Source organism: Neospora caninum, chromosome XI (genome assembly GCF_000208865.1).
Source record: "Neospora caninum Liverpool complete genome, chromosome XI".
NCBI lineage: Eukaryota > Apicomplexa > Conoidasida > Eucoccidiorida > Sarcocystidae > Neospora > Neospora caninum.
This window is the reverse complement of record NC_018397.1, coordinates 192,935-213,910: the sequence shown is the minus strand read 5'-3', so window position 1 is coordinate 213,910 and position 20,976 is coordinate 192,935. Positions and strand designations below refer to the sequence as shown.

Below are 20,976 nucleotides of genomic sequence, written 5' to 3'. Positions count from 1 at the left end.
TTGAGGGGGGGGGGGAGGAAAGAGTAGACAGGAAGCCTGAAGGGCTCCGCACAAGACATTCATGCGCGCATGTCGCTCTGTATCTGGCAGGGAAATCGTGAATCTCGAGAAAGGAAAAAAAAACAGATGGCTGGCGAGACCGTGCGAGTGGCTATCTGCGCGCGGGTCGTTTTCCTGATCCTGTGTGCGTGGTGTGGATGCAGGAGGGTTCCCGCATTCCTGTGTTGCCGCTGTGTGTCTGTGTTTTCAGGCTCTCAATGGCCGCAAGTTTGGTGGGAAGATCGTGGAGGCGCATTATTTCAGCGAAGTCAGATTTCGGAAGGAGATGTTCTACGATCCGAAACCCAATTTCCTTCGCTCTCATTCCTCCTTGTATAACAAAACCTTAGCCTACGCTGGCCCGCGGCGACAGCCTAAGCAGGAAGAAGACGAGGAAGAAACTTCGCCGTCTTCGGCCACGTCGAGTGCGTCGTGTTCCGCCTCCGGGTGTTCGTCGGGGGACGCGTGCGGGGGCTCACACACAGGAGTTTCCGGTTGCTCACCGGGCGGCACCGGAAACCCGAGCATTCTTCCGGCGCCCGCAGCAGCCTCAGCGGGGCTCCTGTCGGGTTCTTCTGTTCTGCCTGCTCCGTCGCCTCCGGGGCCAGGGGGGTACCCAGGAGGTGGAGGTCAGTACGCGAACGGAGGGGCGTAGAGACAAGGGAAGAGAGAAAGGGAAGCCCGATTTAGCGACGTGGGCAAAAGCCGGGTGAGGAAAGGCAGGAACAGTGATACGACAGCTTGTGCGCCGGGCGCCCTTCTTTCGCTGCTGTTTCTTCCCGGACTTGGTTCTTCACTTTTTTCACGGAAGAGAAGTTTGAGGGCAACCACAGGTGGAAGTACTTGCGCAGAGGGTGTGCGAGGCGAATGAACAAGATGTGCGGAAGAGACTGAGAGAAAAAACACGCATAAGACACAACAGGGAGCAGAGACGAGTGGAGCACCGATGTACGCGTTGTGTTTCTGAGAGAAAGGCAACAAAAGGGAACAAGCCAGCAAGAAACGAGACTGTTTTCAGATGTCCAAGAGGGATGCCACTGTTGATAAAAGGGCGAGGACGAAGATGAGAAGGAAGCGAATACGGTGCGTCGGGAGAAAACGAGTAAGGGGAGAACCGATGGGTTCACCAGGAAGCGTGAAGAGGGAGCCTGGGCAAGTCACCACACGAAGAGGTTGGATGTTTGGGAATGCGGCGACGAGGCCGGGCCTCTGGCTTCATTTCGAGAAAAAAAGGATTAGACGTTGCCTCAACAGAAGGCTGCAGAGTCGGTCCTCTTCCTTGTCGTGAATACGCAGCATCGATGGAAAAGCTGTGTGGGGCGCACCGTGTCTCGTCCCAGGTGCCAAAAACGATTCTCTTCTTACCGGAAAGAGAGCGTGGTTTTTCGTTTTCCCGTCCCTCCAGATTGTCTCGTGGGTTGGCGTTCTTCTCGTGACCCTTTTTTACAAGACTTTCCTTGGTCTCGCGCTTTCTCCTTTGTCTCCGGGATAAACTAAGCGCGGACGACCGTCGTGGACCGCTTGCGGGGAGCGTGTGTCTGGTGAACAAGGGACATCTGTCGGTTGTCAGTCACAGAACGCAGATAAGGAAAACGTTGCGGGCTTCCCCGGACCGTTAATGGCTCTCACAGGAGGGTTGTTTCTCCTGTTCCCGCCGATCAGTTGTCGCTGTGTTTTTTCGTATGAAAAGAGATTCTTTACAAGTAATTTTCCGACGCAAGGTTGTCGACAGTTGGAAGGAAAGAGGCCATGGTCGTTCGAACCAATTGGTATTCTGTGACTGAAAGCGTTTTGCGAAATTTCGAGTGTCGTTCTATCTCTGAGATGTCCATGTTGATAGATAGAGCCGATAAAATGACGCTTAGGTGAGTCCAGAGAGCGAGGCTTCAGTGACTGCACACGGGCCATTTGTATTCGGTAGCAGGAGAAATGCTTCGCCAGTGACATCAGCACAAGTTAGGAACAGGCCGGTAATGCTGGCCGTCCTGTATGCGGGCGACCTATGACGCTCAGTGCTCGTAAGAGGGTACAAGGCCGGAAGAACAGTGCCGTATTAAACGTCGCCTACCGCCCAAACCGTCTGGGCCGGCTTCTAGGACACGAAAAGGTAGTCGGCAGTAGTAGCGCTCGTACAGACGGTGCCTCTGGGGGGTCATTCAAGTGGAATTGGCCCTCGGGCTTAGTATAGCGTTGGAGCACGTTGATGCATTCGATAGTCTGTTCGACGGTTTTCTTGTCTGAACAAGAGGCGGTGAAAGGATGCTCCAGCTGGCGTTTTGTGGGGAACGCGGGGGGACACCAGACTTGACGAGCAAGAATCTCAGCGACCGTCAGTTATGCCACCGTACGCGGCGTGTCGGCACAGGGAAGACCAGCCGCAGTGATGAGCATCGGAGAAAAATCAGTTTGCGAAGCTTCCCGGAAGAACTGGGACCAGTGAGTGCTTAGGCGCGAGCATGGTCTAGTGGCTATGACGCTCGCCTCACACGCGAGAGGTCCCGGGTTCGATCCCCGGTGCTCGTATTGAAACGTCAACTGCATGGCAGCTTTGTCCGGAAAATATTGTTACGAAATTGATGGTTTCTGTTAGTTGTCGATTTCCCTTTACTGGCTTGGACTTGGTCTCTCACTCTGTGCTAATTTAACAGGGCCAGGTGCCTTTTCTCGAGTTAACCGGGAAAACGGTGGTATGGAGCAGCAGATCACTTGAGTCTCACCACGAGTTGTGGGAGACCGAAGCTCGGTGTGCCCGTTCGACTGATTCAAATAGACAGTACTATCGGCTTTTCTAGAGCCACACACACGCAGGTCGAGTCTTTATTTAAGAATGTGAGAAATCCAGTGTGGCATAAATGTGCGTGTCTTACAATGGCGAACACAGCACTATCTCAGTAGCACGAGTAGCACAAGGGCCTTTGGTGTAACTCGCGAGCGCCGCCACTCTCATCAGCGCTTGATCATGCACGAACCGAAACGAGTGCAAAACTTCCGCAGCGACACTGTGAGCGCCGGTACTCACAAACATGCTCAGTGCTGTCGGTAGGTTCGGTGTGATGGACGGTGAGTTGTGCAGAATACACAATCCAGCAGCCACAGGTACACCACAGGTGAAGTCGCTGACCATCTCTCACTTTGCCTGTGAGTGAAAGAGCGCAGCTCCATTGCCACAAACGAATACTGCGAGAGCCGGGAATCGCTAAGCGTCGTCCTAAACCCATCATTCCCGAAGAACATCGTCTACTGAGGGACCGGTGCGAATTCAACGCGGGCCCTCTCGCGTGTGAGTGAGCCTTCACAGCCACTAGGCCACGATCGCGCGGCTCCCGAGTAAGATACTTTTTGGTGAACGTTTGCGTCTCTGCTCACTTATTTGCGCGCTATTCCAACCCTAAACCCTATACCCCCCCCCCCCCCTCTGTTACGCGGCCTCTCAACCTTTTAAGCAGCGTTTCAAGGTTATCACGCTTACCACGATCAAGGGTAGAGACATCGCACCATCAACACTATCAACCAAAAACGTATCTTCGCAAGGCATTATCGGGGGGTTGATACGCCTGGAAAGCAGTCAGCCTCGTCAAGGGAGTGCGTAAGAAACAAATTCGATGCAACTGACGCGAGCATGGTCCAGTGGCTATGACGCTCGCCTCACACGCGAGAGGTCCCGGGTTCGATCCCCGGTGCTCGTATTGCTCCTTTCATAGAGCCTGAAGTACTTTTTCGATTTCAGGTCGAAGAATCTGTCAATTAATTGCCTGGTTCGTTGCATGGCAGCTTACGAACCTGGTTTTCTTAGTGATGCTGTTTGAGTTCGTCTTTTCCAGTGAAAGCCATGTTCTTTGTCGCTTCAGTTGCGAAGCACGGGATTTTGTCAGCCACAGTCGCTTTCTCTACGGGAATAAGGTCGAACGTATTTGCCATTTCACCGGTCTCTGGAAGCGCTCCCCACCGCTTCACCAGAACTCCTGAAGTCGAGCGACGGAAGTGTCATGCAGGTATATCCGTTGCTGAAGCAGGCACAGACGCTGCAGTTCAATTTCTAGCATTCAATCAAACACCAAAAGCATCTGGAGCTTGCTGTATTCAAGATTCACACAGGATCGGTGGGCTTTCATGGATGTATATATATGTATATATATATATATATATATGCATATATACACGTCCTTTACCAACCGGTCCCGTATCGTTTCCTCTTTTGTGCCGGGAAATAACAAACGGAGGAAGACAATCGCTTTTGTCAGGAAAGTTCTATAGCAATTCCTCCAGTCCTTTACACAGTGAAGTTGACAGTGCGAAGCCAGAAGAAGCACGTCACTGCCCGCGGCACAGAAGAGAAAACGAATGCTTGCCTACAAGAGAGACAAGGAAGAAAGAACGTAGGGTTACCCAACATCTTCACATGCGGGCATAAACCTGCTGCGGGCGTTGACAGAAAGGAGAGTAGAAGAGAGCAGCTAAACGTTGGTCTTGCTCCTCCAGCTGGTTTGAGAAATCTCGCAGAAACGGAAAGTCCGAAAATTATCGATAGTGCCTCCCAATTCCCAGCCCCCAGAGGTGCCCACAGCCCTGGTCTCTCACAATCCGTGTACACAGGCGCATATCCGTATCTATGTATCTACCGACACCGTATAAATGCATGATCTCACAAACAACCAAACAGGTAGATGTATATATATATATATATATATATTCCGAGATACACAGGTTCCACGTGCTGAAGTGTGTATCTCGATAGACATAGAAGACGGGAAGGTGGTCGCTTGTGTCTCGGCTGCATGTTTTCCCGATTCGGCGCCTTTCTCCCTGTGCGGGCCCTGTCAGACTTTCGCGGCCCGCACCGGCGTCGGACCCGTCATCTTTACTTTCCCCCCGCTTCTTTTTCTCCAGCTCCTCTCGCGTTTGGCTACCGGTCTCGCCTGTCTCCAAATCGACCGCGTCTTCCGTCTCTCCGCCAGCTTTCGTCTCTCTCGTGGGCGCGCCGATCTCCGTACGAGTTCCGGTCCCCGTCGCCGTATCCAAACCTCTGCCCGCCGCTTTCCCAGGCGCTGTGGCCAGCGCTTCGCCCGTGCTGACTCTCCCCACCTCCCCTGGGGTGCCCGGAAGACCAGGACTGGTCCCCCCTTCCTTCCCCTCGCCTCGCCTCAGAGCTTCCGTACAAAGCTTTGCTTTGCGTGTGGCTGTTGTCGTACCAGCCGCCCGGCTGAGAGGCGCCAGCATGCGAAGCGTCTGAGCGTCCAAAAGAAGACGCACCTCCTCGGCCTTCGGGTCCCCTTCTCGTAGGTCGACCGCCGGCTCCAAGGTCATGAGAGTAGGGCGAATACGCAGGATACGGGTGCGAAGACGCAGGATACGGCTGCGAGGACAGCGAGGCCGCCTGGCTGTACGGCCCGACCTCGCCCGCAGACGGGGCAGAGTCGCCTGGAAAGCCGCTCGGAGTTCTTCGCTCCCCTCCCTTCCCAGTCTCCACCACAGTCCCCGCCGCGCGCGGATCGTAATTCTTCTGGCGGCGCACCGCGCGCTCGTACCACTCTTTCGCACTCTGTTCATTCCGCGGCTGAATGTACGTCGCCACGTAGTCTCTCTGGTTCCGCCTCTCTTCCTCTTCTCGCCTCTCCTCGAGCATCTTCAAGTGTTCTCTCTCCTGGCGGCGCCGTTCTCGCTCAGCTTGCAGACGGCTCTTTTCCTCCGCGTACGCCTTCAGCAGCTCTTGGCGCTGCAGTCAAGACAGCGACAGGGAAGAGAAGCGTAAACTGGCCGCGCGCCGTCGACTCCCGCTTTGCGCGCGCTTTTCACCCAAAGAAGACCACGGTAGACGGAAAGCACCCCGCCGCTTGGGGAAAAGAACCACACCGATGACGCCAAATGCAAAATGATTCGACCCGGGCTCTTCCCACCGCGCCTCCTCGGAATCCCAAAATCGCGTAAACCTACATGAAAAGCCGCGCGACACACGCACGCAACTTCCACTTCGTTCTGCTCCTTCCTTCCTCTCTCCCCGGCCACTCTCCTTTCCCTTTTTTTTTGAAGCAAGTGTCGATACCACCACAACAAAAAACTGCCGCCACCTGCATGCATTCAAGTCTGAGCATGTGAAGAGCAATGCCTCTTCTTGTCTTACCCGCCAGTATCCCTTCTCCTTCCACCACGACACCAGTTTCTGCAGCGACTTGTGTTCCTGATTCCAGATGGAAAACTTTTTGTGGTCCACGTAAATGCCGTCGACGAGCACCCTGGCGACAGCGCTCTCGACCGCAGCTGCCGGCTGTGGAGGCACTACGACTAACTGGAAGCGAAGCGGATTCTCGCTTCCCGTCCTCGCCTCTCGGCCCGTCGCAGCCGCCGGGGACGGCGCCGACGGGGGAAGAATCGCCCAACAAATCGACCCTGGCCGCGACGACGCTTCTTGCCGCAGCTTCTCCGCCGCAATTGACAGGTCGGGGATCGGAAGATATTTCTGAACCAGAAACCGCACCACCGAAGAACCACCACTCGTCTCTGCTCCCCCAACAACGATATATATATATATATATATGTATATACGGATAGACATAGATACGTACACATGTGGAAAAGTATGCAGGTGTGTGCACTTGACCCATTACATAAGTGTGTAAAAATATATAGGTATTTTATACAATTGTAGAGGAATCGTTGTATGTGCGACTCTGTTTCCTTTGCTTGCTTTCTCTCTTCCCTTGTCAGTGGATTTCTAATTGGTGAGTCAGCAGACCCCGGTCCACCGCGTCCAGGTGGAGTTCGAAATAGTGCAGATGTGTGCAGCAGCGGCCTTCCAGAAACAGAGAGATTCTGCGAGAGCCCATCCCCGCTCTCCCGCGTCTCGATCTCGGACTGCAGGTGCTTGGTTTGCGCGCATCTTCTCTGTGCAGTCTGGGGGTCTGTGTCGGCCTACGTACCGGATGTCTGTACACTTCCTCCAAGTTGACGCGGAGCGGATCGCAGAACTGGGCAATGATCGCATTGAGGGAATCGAATTTCTCGCCTTGGAGAATCAACTCGCTCCCAACACCGCCCAGCTGCTCTTGCTGCTGCAGCGCAGCAGCCATGGCGGAGAGCGCCTCGGGAGTGTTTTCCGCCGACAGTAGCGGATTCCGTTCTTCGACAGGAAGCGAGAGACACCGAAACGGCTCGGCACACGTCTTCACCATCAGAGTTAGGCCCTCAACCGACGACCCTGGCCGAAACAGCGCCTCGCCTACCGGCACCTGAAGGCGCGCGAAGACCGAAAAGAGAAATGACACGAACAGCCTACATCCCTCAGCCACTTGTAGACACAGATGCACGTATATACATACATATATACATATATACAGATATATACATATATGCATATATATGTATATATATGTATATATATGTAAATGTATCTCTAAAAGCATCGGGTGTGTGCATCCTCCATTGGTACGTCACGTGCTATGCATGCACACGCCCAGGCATGCTGACTTTGGTATGTAACTTTCCACATCAGTGCGTATCTTTCTATGCATGTCTGCTTCTATTCGAGTGCACCATGCGCAACGTTCTGCGCCCCAGATGAATGCCTGTGGAAAACAGGCCCGGCCACGCAGGCGGTCCCCGCGGCGGCCTACCCCGGCGTGCTGGAGCAGCTGTAAACCCTTCAGCGGCGTCACGGGTTTATAGTTTGGGTGCCGAATGTTGCGTCGCAGTCTCTGATGCTTCTTCTGCTGCTCCAGCTGAAGCTCCTCCAGTTCGCTGCATATCACGCACAAGGGACGCGGCGCAACACATCCGCAGCGCACTTGCACTGTGTGGAGACACACCGATACACACGCGTGAATGCATGCTACCAAGCCCTTGTGCATACACCGAGAGCCACACGTCTACCTTGATCCATTCACGAATCCGGGGCTACGCGCTCACAGCCGCACATCTGCATAACACGGCGTGCCTGTCTTTGGTTCTCAACGTCGACCCTGCCGAGGCGTCTCGTCTGAGCAGCCTACCGGAAAATCGATTAATGCACCTTTTCAGGAAAAGAACAACGCGCGCGGTGACGCATATACATATATATATGTATATATACATTTGTATATATATGTGTCTCAATAGAAGAAGGCACGCACTGCATGCAGTTATAGAGCTCGCGCGGTGGGCGTTTTTCCTTACACGGTCAGCGGTCGTCTGACGGCGAGGCCATCGAACCTAGCGGCGGGAGAGAGGAAAGTGTGTATGGTATTGAGTGAGACGTCTGAGACAAGATTCTGGGCCACCATCGCCTTCACGACGTCGCCAGTGGCTACGACTTCAATGCGGTAAGTCGGGAAACCTGAGCGCTCGAGTTCGATGCCGTAGTGCAGGAACGCGACGCGCCCGTGCAGAACCTCACCTGAGAGAACAATCGAGGACCCAGGCAGGGGCGGGATAAAAAGCCAAGACGTGGTGAGAAGACCAAAAGAGAGCCCGAGAGTGTTGTGGCAAACAAAGAGAGCACGAGCGTAGCGCACGCGGAAGAGGCGCCTGACGGTTTTGGTTTCCGCAGATTGCGACACACAGAGACGCTCTCTGGTGTTTTTTGTAGTCGAGCGTCTCTTAAGCGATCCACCGCCTTCCTGTCCTTCCTTCTTTCCTGGTGGCGCTCCCAGCTGCGAAAACGCGGCTTCACCGCCTTCCCTCTTTTGGCTCCGCTCATGCACACCATCAAAACGGGCCTTCCGCAGGGTTCTTGTGTTTTGCCTTCTTTCCTTTCCTGCTTTCCCCTTTTGCTTCGTTCCCTCTTCCCACCCTCTCTCCCTACCGAGGAGCGGGGAGAGATCTTCCTGGTGCGGTCGCCGTTCCAGCTGTCCCGCGGTGTCTCGCTTGAGTTGGGGAGTCCTCAGGGCCAAGAGAGAGCGGAGCTCGCGGAGGTCGGAGAGCTGGACGCGGATGCCCGACGGCTGCAGGCGGACGACGAGAGAAGTGTTTTTCACAAACACGACCTGGCAAGAGACACTCGAGCCGGGGCGGAACTCCTCGGCGTCTTCACCAATGGACCAGAAGAAAACTTCCATCTCGCTGGCGGACTCGAATGGCAAGCGCGGGTCTCTGTACGGATGTCTCAGCTCCGTCGTGATAAATTCCAGGTACGGCCTGAAGAGGGAGAAAGCCAGGCCGCAAAGCAGCGACGGACAGAGAGAGACTCACGCCGGCGAACCTACACAGACGGGTCGGCTGACTCACACATCACACCAGTCCTCCGTCTGCCACCATCCGGGGGGTCGCCCTGCAAAAAGTGTTCAACATCTAGTTAGAGAAGTAGCAGCAGGATGGGAATTTAGGATGTTGCATGCTACAGCTGCCTCTTTCGTATTCTTGTGCATTTTAATTCACATGACTCGAGGACTGTATAACTGGAGTTACGGTTATTTAACTACCGAACGGGCAGGCGGGAGCTCCACCTCGGCGGAAAGAAAGACAAACGCCGAGAGCGAGGACACACGACGCGGTTTTGAAAAAAGTGGAAGTGTCGGCGGACGGAGGCGCGAAAACACACGCCAAAGAGAACAAGAAGAAGGCAAGAAGAAGGGAATCGGATGCAGGACACCGGGGCTACTTGCCCAGTTGAGGAGACAGCTCGCCAGGGCGCACGACCCCTACGAGACTTACAGGCATCGCGCTTGGTCTTTCGTCTCCGCGAGCATCTGCGAGAAAGCTTCCAAGTCCATGTCGTCAAGGAGAGCAGGTTTTCTAAAAAACAACAAGAGACGAGAAGCCGGAATGCACACTCCGGCCACCCCCTCTCGCGTCTCGCCGTGTCCTGTCTCGCGGTTCTCTCCCCTCTCCGCGAGCTCTGAAACCACCGGGAGGCCCGCGACGAGCTCCAGCGGCGCGCCCCTGAGCCCCGTCTCATCCCTTAAATCATGCACAGAATCAACTCTCATCCTTGAGAGCCAGGATCCCCTACCTGAAGACTTCGACAATCGCATCTTCATCGTCTACGTCGTCGTCGCGTCTGCGGGCGCCCGACTCGCCGCCATGTTCTTCGTCGTCTTCTCCATTCGGGTGAGCATCTTCTTTCTCAGCGACAGCGTCGCGGCAGATCTTCGCCACGAAACTTCGGCCCTCCAGCGGATGAATGCGCGTGTCATCCAAAGCTACACACAAAAAAACAGACTTTTCCAAAGAGAATGAAGCATATATGCATATAGACACACGCACAAAGACACAGGTAGAAAAAGGTAGAGACAGAGAGACAGCGCGATACAGGTGTATGCACATAAAGGTACATACACAGGCGAACCACTAGTGATAACAAAGTATGTAGATATAGTCTACACCTACGCATATATAAAAATATAGAGACTTGAGGAGGTATACGTGTTGGATCCCGAACCATACAAACGAGGCGTTTTAGACGTCACCTTCTTTCTGTGTTCTTCCTGTTAAATCTTCCCTCACCATCAACTGATTCTGGGTCTGAAGTTTTGTTTTTTAGCCGAAGAAACGAGACGCAGTTCATGTACACCTTGCGGCCTAGGCCAACGGGCTGAGCGTGGCGTTTTTCGCTCTGAGACTGCGAGGGATAAAAGTCGTCGATGTCGCCTCGGCCGCCGTCACTGTCGGAAGTCGATCCGTCGTTCGGCGTGCACAGTTGAGACCGCATCTAAGAACAGCAGAAAAACGAACGCCTCATAACGAAATCAAACAGAGCCTTTCTGCGCTACGTAGAAACCTAGATAGATATAGGCAGATTTAAACAGATTCAGATACATAGATACATAGATCTACACGCATATAGAGCTTTCGCGTCTTGTATGTATGGACGTGTGTTTCACAGGGTGACAGAATCCCCATTCTCTGTGAAGCGTTTGCGCTTTTGTGCGAGTCTCTCCCCTTCCGACTGCCTTCCTTTCTTCTCTTTCTCCCTGCGACTGAAGCGCCTCCGAGTAGGAATGTCCTTTGAACCGTGAACTGCTCCAGCTGTCTTCGGAGCGCGGCCCGAGCCTGTACCCCCCGTCTGCCCGACGCTCATACACGCAGACCCTTCTGCAGATAACCCCGAGGACATCTGCATGCATTTATACCGGCCCATTTGTACATGTGCCTTTGCCTATTGATGAGTACATAAATAGATGGGAAACACCACAGGAAAGAAGCGGAAAACGCAACGACTTTGCCGCTCCTTACCAGCAGCGTGGACGTTTTGAACATGCCCAGAAGGCGTGCAGCCTTGCGGGGCCCCAAGCCTGGCACGAACTGCAAAAGAGACGCTGTGGGGTTGCCGCCAAGAGCGGCGGTGCTCCCGCGCAAAGCGCGCTTCAGCTCAACGCCGACCTTTCCGACGGTAGCTAAGAGCACGCGTTCGAGGGCGCTCTGGAGGCGGTCCGGCGGCACGAGTTTCTGCAGCGGATGCAGCTTCAGCTGGAGCAAGTAGTTTTGCCGGCCTTCGCTCCAGAGCCCCGCAATCTCCGCCAAGGGATCTTGCAGGGTACGCGCCAGAGAGAGGCACTGGGAGGCGGCAGAGCAGACGCGCGCACAACCACAGAAAAACATGACGAGAACGCCGCGCCGAAGGGCGTCTCCGTCTCTGGGGGAACGAATATAAAGTACGTTTAGAGCTATCTGCGGTAATGTTTGTCCAATAGCGAGTGTGGATCCCCGGAACACCATCGGAGAGCGAAAGGTGAAACACACGAGAGGTGTATCGGGAGCGTCTCCACAGCCGGTCGCATAACCTGAAAGAGGAGGCGCTTGTACAGAAACGTGCACGTCCTAGAAACAAGAAAAAAGGCATCTGCGCAAATTTCTGCGAGAGTTAGCCCAGTCTGCGACAGCCACGGATCGACGAGGAGTCCCGCGCTTCCCCCGTCTGACGCGAATCTCCCCCTTCTGTGCGTCGCGACCGCGTCCAGTCTCGACCTACCATCAGACCTTCTTTCTCGACTTTTTGTCGGAGCGCCTGCGGCACCTTGTCGCTTCCCGCCCAGATGGTGGGGACTTCGAGGCTGGCCAGTTCGAGGAAGAGAGGCTGTTCCTTCTTTTTCAGTTTGGGAACCAGCCGCTCTTTGAGGATGAGATAGAGCAGGAGAGCGAACCGGTCGCGCACGCCCACGACTGCCGCGTCGACAAAGTGATCTCTGAAGAACCTGAGGAGCCTCTCAAAGTCATCGTAGGCGCTTCGCTGCTCGGCAGTGACGCCTGCGGGGCGCGGAGTCGCCCCCGCCTCGGCCGCGAGGTCGTGATTCAGCTCGGAGTCGCCACTCTGCGCAGCTTCGATCTCTTGCTGCGACGGCAACGGCGCATTCAAGAGAAACTCAAAGACGTCGTACTCCTCCATCTCGCCCCAGGCGTTCACGAGCATTGCATGCACGCGGGCGCGACTGCGGCCCCGCCGCCCCACGCCTGCGGAGCCGCGTGCCATGGGCGTGTCGGCGGCGCTGCCGACGGTGGCGAAGTTGGTCAGTTCCGCGAAGGCGTCTTGATGAACGTTTTCGACGACAAATGCGAGGACATCCACGAGCGCAGGCTCCTGCACGAGGCGCCGTCTCCGCTCCAGCAGCCGCTGCTGTCTCTGCAGCTTCCGCTGGCGGCGCGCAGCCCGCAGACGCTTCCTTTCGGTTTGGAAGGTGCCTGACGCGTACTCTTCGTCGTCCTCGGAACTCGACTCAGCTTCAGACGACGTACTGCCGCCAGAGCTCGAGTCGGAGGCGTCGTCGAACGAGTCGCTCTCTTCGTCGCTCGACGAGTTCTTCTCGGTCGCTTGGTCGCCTGAGCGGCGGTGCTTCTTCCGACTCTTTCGATTGCCCTCCTCGTCGTCGCCCTGCCGCTGGCGCCGCCGAATCTGCTCCGGAGACGGCTGCAGCGGCTGCGTGTTCACGCGCCACTCGAGCATTTCTCGGCATCTGCAAATGACGACTTGCTGCGCCCTCTGGAGGAGGTCCTCGCGTATCTCTCGCTTGAAGATCGGCAGGAGTTCCTCCTCCACGACTCGCTGGAGGATCCGCCGCTGAACGTACAGCCAGCCGGGCATGGCGCTCGAGGCCGCGGACGCGGACACGTTCCCGCCGCCTCGCTGCAGAAACGCGAGGAAGGGTTCGCCCTCGTCTTCCTCTTGGGCGCCTGGAGCTCCCGGTCGCTGCCCACCCGTGCTGCGCGCCTTCGAGAAGAAGGCCGCAAAGTGGTGCTGGCCGATGTTGCCTGCACTCGTCGAAGCCTGCCATAGCTGCGGGCTGTACGCCGCGAGGAGGTCGTCGACGAGGCGCTGGACGAGGAACGCGTCTTGGGCGCGACTCCGCACGAACGCGACGTACTCTTCGTCGAGAAAACGTTTCTGTTTCACCATGTCGAAGACGAGCGACGCACCGACGCCTTGCCCAAAGGCCTCCGCCGCCGTCTTGTTCATGGCGAGAGCCTCGAGCGCAGGAGCCTCCCGGCCTTTATCGATCACCAGGCTCCGGTACGTTCGCCGGAAGTCCCGATGGCGCTCCTCGAACTCCTTCTGGTGGCCGAGAGACCCGGCCAGCTCCGCCGACGTCTGCGGGTGGATGAACAGGCCGAGCTCGCCTGCCTTCTCGAGCCGGTAGACGTGGAGGAACAGTTCCAGGCACCGCGCGTCCCCCCGCTTCTTCAGCAGCGTCTCCAGCTGCCGAGCCCGCGTCATCGTGCCCGCCGGCGTCTCCTCCTGCTTCGACTCGCTCTGAATCTTCTCCAAGTACTGACGCTTTGCCTCCAGAGACGGCAGCGTCTTCAGGTGTTCTCTCTGTTCCGCCCTCCGCTTCTCCTCCTCCGCCTTGCGACGCGCCCGGTCCTTCCACGGCGCGATCGGCGGCGCCTCTTCGAACGACGGAAGAATCTGGACGGGAACAGAGTCGCACATTCCGAGGAGAAAAAAACTAAACCGTGATGCGAAACAGAAACGGAAAAAACAGGGAGAAACGAAGTGCGATCGCAGAGAAGAGACAGAGAGGTGAAGACAAGGACAAGAAAGACACACAGAAAGAGAGAGGGGAAGGGCAGCAGACAAGGAGATAGAGAAGAAATGAGACAGGCAAAAAGAGAAAGAAAGAGAGGACGAGAATGCGAGGGAGGATTTGACGGGAAGTCTTGGGCCCGTATTACCTCGTTAACAAACTTGAGGAGAGGCAGTCTGGCGAGGCGTCTGGCCATCCAACAGGGTTTCGCGGGGTCAGTCTCCGCCTCGCCCTTGACGGTCGTCAGTGTGCTCATGGAGCAAATCTGGTGGAAGCGTTTCCGGATCAGGCTGCGCAGGGGCGGGTACGAGGCGAGGATCTTTGCGTAGTAAGCAATCAAGACGCGTTTCAGCTGTTTTCCCGTGTCGAACGGATGCACACAGTAAGGCAGGCACCAGGCGTCACTCGCCGCCTCCAAGTTCTCCACGGTTTCTCCCGGCAACCCTGGGAGCTTCCCGACACCGTTGTGGGGCAAGTCCGGAGACGCGTTGAGGAAGAGGTTCGGGACGAACTGCGAGAGAAACGCAGACGCTGAATACGTCAAGACACTCGAAATGGCGGTTGAGGACGCGATCGGGATGTGCGGCGTCTCCGTCGGGCGCAGAAGGCACGAAAAGCGCGAGGCAAAGAGCGACGGCGAGAAGGGCGCTGACGCGAACGCTAAGGCCTCCAAATTGGAGACGAGCGCGTCCGGCGGGAGCAGATACGACTCCCACAAAGAAAAGATGTTGTAGCGATCTGCGAGCTGAAAGAGGGAACACAAAAAGAATCGACCGACCCAGTGAACAGACACACGAAAGCAGAAAAAGGACGCGGGGCGCTCGGGAAGAAAAGAGACAACAACGCAGCCAAAACCGCGGAGAGAGAAAAGGAAGAAAGGGAAGCCGCACACAGCAAGAGAGAAGGAAACGCAGTGAGAGGGAGCGTTTCTTTCCCTCCTCCACAGCTTGTTTATTGACATCCACACGGCGAAAAGCATGTGCACACAGATAAAGATACATGCACATATGTATGCATATATATATATATATATATATATATACGAATATTATACGCATGCACGTGTATGCATACGAATATAAATATATACACATATATAGGTATATTGTGTTGTCTCTTTCTCAACATCAAAGTGGCATGTGCATTTGCATGCATGGAGTTTCTGCGTTCCTCACCTCGATTGCTTCTAGGCCCGGAATGTCTCGCATGCCTAGGCCGAAACGAGGCCCAGGTTGATCACCGGCGGCCTGAAGGAGGTCTTGGATTTTCTTTTCTCGCTCCGCGAGCACGAGTTTTCTTTCGTCTTCTTCAGCCTCCCGCTCCAGGCGCTCCCACTCGGCTGCCTCGGCCGCTTCTGCCTGTTCGTCTTCTTCTCTCTGGCGTCGCTCGGTCTCGTCTTCTGTCTCCCTTTCTGGGGCTCGGCCCCTTTTCGCATGCGCATCTTCCCACGAAGTGAGCGGACGACGGCCAATGCGGCCTTCACTCTCTCTACCTCGCTCTTCGCCCCACTTTCTTCTGTCTCGGTCCGTCGCCCCGCGCGAACCGCGGTCGCGCTCCCCTCCCGCAGACGGGTAGTAACCGTCACTGGAAGCGGCGTACGGTTCCTGGCTGTCTCTGTCTCTTCTTCCTCGCTCGCCGTCGCGATCGTCTCTTCTTCCTCGCTCGCCGTCTCTCTCTTCCCTTCTTCCTTGCTCGTCTCTCCGGTCTCTCCTGCGCCAAGTGTCGACGTCTTCGTCGTGTCCACGACGGTTCGCGTCTTCCCCTTTCTCGTCGCGGCCTCGCGGGTCTTGCGAACTCCACAGATCGCCCTCCTTTCCCGACCGTCTTCCTTCATCGGCTGACGCGTGCCTCCTCGCGTCGTCTCCAGGCTCCTCATGTCTCCCATTCTCTCTCCCTTCTTCTCGCCCGCTCTCGCGCGCCCCGCCCCACCGCCTGCCTACACTGCCTACATCTTCGCGACTTCTGTCGCTGAGGTCTTTGCTTGCCGAAAAAAGATCTCCACGCGCTTCCTCTGCTCTCTCCACGGCCCGCTCCCCGTCGTCCGGAAACAGAACGGCCTCGCCCCGCGCCTGTCCCTCGCTGTCTCCTTGATCGCCCTCTCGCCGTTCACCCGGCACTCTCTCGCCCTCGCGCCCCCCAAACCCGCGACCGCCCTGCACTCCCCAGCGCGACTTCCACGAAGAAGAAAGACGACCGTCCTCGGGCGCATCGCCGCCCACCTCGGCCCGAGCATCTTGAACTGTCCCCGCCGATGCCGCCCGCCCCGCACCCTGCTCAGGAGCTACGGCGGACGACGAAGACAAAGAGGAAGAAGAGTCTTCTCGGGGAGCGCTTGGGGCATCCCATCGATGTCGCCAGGTGGACGACGCCAGGGAAGACGCGTCCTGAGTGCTGGGGTCTCCGCTCTGTTCTTCTGGAGGGTTTTTGTCGCCTCCAACTGGCGGCGCGGCAGAAGAGTCGGAAGGCGGGAACTGCGAGTCGGGAGAGGCCAGCTCCGCCTGGTCGCGCATCCCGTCGAGAGGCGACGCGGGTGGCGAGGCCCGGAGAGAAACCTCTTGCTGAAAGACACACGCAGCGTGAGCGGCACTCGAGGGGGGGCGAGAAGAAGACGGCCGGCGCATTCGTCCAGGCTCTCGACCGGTGGCGACGAGCGAAAGAGAGGAGAGAGCGAAAGACGAACCCCGCCTGCAAGACACCACCAGCGTGCGGTCCTCTCCCTCCAGCACATCTCCCGCAAATCCGGCTTCAACCGGAGTCGTCGCTTCCTCCTCGTCGCCCGCGTCGCTGCGACTCTCGTTCTCCTCCACGTGGACAGAAGAAGCGTCGCTGTGTGCACCCTGCGAGAGAGCGAAAGGCGAGGGAGGCATCCCCTGCAGCACGGCGTCGGTTTGGAAGGTCACGGGCGCCGAAGGCTTCGCGTCCGTCTCTGCGAGAACGTCTTCCTCAGCCTTCTTCAAAGACGCATCTTCTTCCCACCGCGCCGAGTTTCGCTCGCACACAGCCTCGCCTTCGTCTCCGTCGTCTTGATTTCCCCGCTCTTCTGCCGAGGCCGCTTGCATTGCATGCACAGCCCCGCTCTCAGACGACGGGACGGGGCGCGAAGCGAGCGTGGCGCCCACCGGCAATCCCAGAAGCGCCTCTGGAGGGGGGGGAACGGGAAGCGCAGGGTCGAGCAGCAGGCCGAGACCGGAGATTCGCTCCGCGCCCGACGCCGCAAGGGGGGACCCTGAGGGTGGCAAAAGTGCAGATGGAGACGAAAGGGAAGCGGGAAGAGGAGACAGAGAAGAAGGAAGAGAAGACAGAGAAGAAGGAAGAGGAGACAGAGAAGAAGGAAGAGGAGACAGCGAAGGAAGGGGCAAAGAGGTCGACTGCGCCCCCGCGCCGTCTCGGGTACCCGGCGACGCAGGCGAAGCGGGCGCCGCGGGTCCATGGTTCTCGCTTCGCAGCGACGTGTTTGGCGTCCCATCGGGTTTCAGCCAGTCGTCTTCCTCCTCTTTCTCTGTCTCTTCCTGCGCCCCGCGCTCTGCTGTCTCGAGCCCCAGCCCGTCGTCTTCCTCGCCCTCTGCGCCTCGCTCCTCGGTCTCGCTTGGCGCCGCTCGCTCTTTTTCTTCCGCCTCATCGTCCTGCTCTTGCTCGCCCTCATCGGCTTCTCGCTTCCGCTCTCGAGTCTCTCCGCTCTGCGCAACCTTCTTCTGCAGTTCCTCTCGCGCAGTCGCAACGAACTGCCGGTAATGCGAATGGAGAAAGGTCCGGAAGTCCTCCAGCGCGATTTCCTCACCGTCCACCGCCGGGACGTCTGTCTCCCGATCGCGCCTTCTCCCGCGTTCAGTCCAGCGGTCTCGGCCATTCTCCCGCGTCTTCTCGCTGCTGCTGGCCGCGGCCTTTTCGGTGCAGAGGGCCCACATCTGCAGGAGGCGCTGGCGAGTCTCTTCGCTTTGGCGGGAGCCCTGGAGGTGGGCGACGCCTTCGACGACTTCTTCAATCAACCCAAAGACCCGGCGCTTCTTCGCGAGGAGGCGGCAGTACTGCTGGTCCAGCTCGTACACGCGCCAGACCATCTCTTCGGTCAGCGGCGGCGCAATCAGGTGGAGCTTGTGGTGGAGAATGAAGACGATTTCCAGGCGCTCGTTCAACACCCAGTCGAGGAGAACAATCACCTTCTGCCGCACGTCGTGGTACGGCGACCGCCGCAGGCGACACCCCTCGAAGAAAGAGTCAAAGTACCGCTTCCGCAACTCCTCCTCCGTCAGCTGCGCCCCAAACTCGCGGAACAGCCGCGCAGTGATCCAACCACTCTCCAGCACGAGCGCCGCCTGAGCGAGGGAAAACGGACACGAGAGACCGAGAATGACAGAAGGGAGGAGAGAACGCGAGAGAAACAGAAAAGACACCAAACAGGGGCGGCAAAAGCATACCTAGACTGGCGCTGTCAAGGCGCCGCGCGAAGAGACGTGAACGCGGCACCAAAACACGCAGAAAACGGCGTTGACAAAAACGAAACGGCATAAAGACAGCAAGCACCTGCGGCTGGCCGCGCATGCGAGAGGAAAGCAGAGAAGAAGAGGGCGAGACACAGATTCGGGACGCGCTGCAGCCTGGTGACTCTCTCACTCTCCTTCTCTCTCTGTCTCTCTCTTTGTGTCCACCGTTCGTTGTCTCCGTTGTCACTTTTTTTCCCGTCCCCCTCTTGCCCTCTTGTTCTGTCTCTTTTCCTCGCAAGCCGCCACATTCCTCGCTCCCCTCCCGCCGTCGAGGACCTACCTGCGAGGTCGATTTGGGCCGATCCTGGAATCGGAGGAAGAGGCGCTCGGGGTCGTCGACGCGGCGGACGTGCTCGTCGAACGCGGTTAGGTACTCTCGCTTGACTTCGTCTGGTTCGCCGATGGCTTCCCAGCCTTCGCCTCTCCGGCCGGCTCTCGGCGCGCGCTTGGCGCCGAGTTTTCCCGCTCGGGGCCGCAGCTCGTCGCCTTCGTCGTCTTCGCGGCCACCTCTTCCCTGGTCCCTGCGGCGTCGCTTGTCGATTTCTGCGTCGCCTGCGCCCTGGAAGTCGTCTTCTTCGCCTCCGCTGCCGGAGTGTTTCGGCGGTCTCTGGTTACAGAGGATGCGAATCACTGCGTCGACGTCTCCGAAGCAGTCGTAGACGAGGCCCCAAGTCTCGCCCATGCGCTGTTGCGCAGCGCTCTCGCGGAGGGCGTCTTCCTCGAGCCACGCCTCCTCGTCCTCGCTCGCGTCGCCCCGCTCCTCGCGGGCCGCCGGGGACGAAGGGACACGCGGCAGGCGCTTCGTCCCTGGCCGCTTCAGCGCCTTGGCGTGTGGGGCGCCTGCTCCCTGCTGCGCGGCGAAGCCGGCGGATGCGAGGGCGTCTGAGTCGAGAGCCGACGCAGAGGCCTCGAGATCCGAAAAGGTGGCGCCGTCGCGGGCCGCGCCCTTGTCGAAAAGCGACTCCAACTCCTCTTTGGGACTCCGGGACGGATCTCCTCCCTCTTCGCTCCCCGAGGGATCGTCCAGCTTCGACGCCCCGGCCTCGACCTTCTTCAGGCGGCGGTACTTGCGTTGCTCCTCAAACGGGAGCGCGGCGAAGGCTGTCGAGTCTGCGTCGTCGGCGCTCGCCGCTTCTCCCTCGTCGCCCTCTTCGTCCGACTCCCCTTCGCCGTCTTCGCGCGGCGGCCGGAGCGGCTGCTTGCGCACCGTCAACCCGGTGTTCTCTTCAATCAACGCGAGGTCTTCCTCGTCGAGCTGTGGAGGGCCCTCGTCTTCGTTCTCCTTCTCGCTGTCGTCGCTCTCACCCTCCTCGCCGCTCTCCTCGCTCACGATGAATCCCTTCATTTCGGCCGCGATCGCTGCGTCCTCGTCCGACTCGGATTCGTCCTCTTCGCTGCTCAGGTCGGAGGAGCCGCGCCGCCTTCGCTCCTCCTCGGAGTCTTCGCGCGCGCTGTCTTTCAGAAATCGCTGCTTCTTCTTCCGCGAAGACGACTGCTTCCGCGACTTGTGCTTCCGCTTCTTCTCACCCGCGAGGCTCCGCTCGCGCTTCTCCTTCTTCCGCGACTTCTTCTTCGCAGCCTTGGACTTCTCGGGGCGCAGAGGCGCGTCCTCGTCCGACACCGGCCGCCTCAGGCGCCCTCCCGCGCCTCCTTCCACCTCGCCCGCGCGGCCACTGGACGCCGGCGACGCCGCGGCCTCCATCACCCCCCACACAGCGCAGAGAGAGACTCGCGCGACGGCGAAGCGAACACTGCGAGGCAAACGCGAGGCGGGGGACACGAGGGGAAACAGAAATGTCACGGTCAGACGGGGCAAGAGAGGAAACGGAGAGGGACACAAGGGCAAGGACGACGCGGGAAAACGCGGGGCTACAGACGAGCAACGAAAGAGACGGAGAGGGGAAAGAACAAAGAGGAGGCGAGAGAGGGAGCACAGAGAGAAGGAACCAGGAAAAAAGAGAGAAGAGGGCGAAGTGGAAGTTTTGGGAGAGAAGCCAGCAGAGCTGTGGAGACGGCGTCATGCCCCGTTTGATCGGCCGCGAAGACAAAGGAGAAAAAGAACGCAAGGGACTTGGGGGACGAGGAGAGAGCGGGACGCGATCAGAGACGAAAACTCGAGGCGTGGAAGCGTTTCAAGTTGAAAAAACGGAGAGGGCATGCAGAGAAGCCGCGCAGACTCGCGCCACGCAGCTGCCACCAGAAGCGTCGGGGCGGGGCGGCGTGTGCATGCACCTGCGAGAGAGAGACCCAGGAGACAAAGACAGACGAACGAGAAGAGAAAAACGAGAGAAAATCTAAAGAGAAAGCGCTGGAGCAGCGTGAAGCACAAGGATGAAGACTGAGAGACGGTCCAGCCACGGCGGCCCGCACGAGGAGCTGCAGCGGAGGATGCTGCGCACATGGACAACGGCTGAGGGAGAGGGCGAGAAGACGAAAGTGGAAAATGAGGGAAGAAAAAGAGAAGACACGGCCCTTGCCACTTCCCCTACATTTCTGGAAGGTTCCGCGTAGTGGCGGAGCGTCGAGAGAGC

At 57.8% G+C, this 20,976-nt stretch overlaps 1 protein-coding gene and 3 non-coding genes across 4 annotated transcripts; 3 read left to right on the top strand and 1 right to left on the bottom strand.

Annotated features, from left to right (window-relative positions):
* Positions 1–2,489: 2,489 nt before the first annotated feature.
* Positions 2,490–2,562, top strand: NCLIV_t140021. The gene has a single exon. It is a non-coding gene; the product is annotated as a tRNA-Val (tRNA).
* Positions 2,491–2,562, top strand: NCLIV_t130002. Its single transcript has one exon. It is a non-coding gene; the product is annotated as a tRNA-Val (tRNA).
* A 1,090-nt stretch (positions 2,563–3,652) lies between these two features.
* NCLIV_t130001 lies at positions 3,653–3,725 on the top strand. The gene has a single exon. It is a non-coding gene; the product is annotated as a tRNA-Val (tRNA).
* A 1,217-nt stretch (positions 3,726–4,942) lies between these two features.
* NCLIV_053360 (conserved hypothetical protein) lies at positions 4,943–20,147 on the bottom strand (the record flags this gene model as incomplete). Its single annotated transcript, XM_003884889.1, has 14 exons — positions 4,943–5,752; positions 6,158–6,493; positions 6,954–7,262; positions 7,647–7,770; positions 8,221–8,404; positions 8,813–9,144; positions 9,661–9,741; positions 9,959–10,148; positions 10,453–10,657; positions 11,182–11,502; positions 11,918–13,846; positions 14,113–14,709; positions 15,140–18,277; positions 18,726–20,147. 14 exons carry the CDS (start codon positions 20,145–20,147, stop codon positions 4,943–4,945), a joined length of 9,978 nt encoding a protein of 3,325 aa, XP_003884938.1.
* Positions 20,148–20,976: the final 829 nt, after the last annotated feature.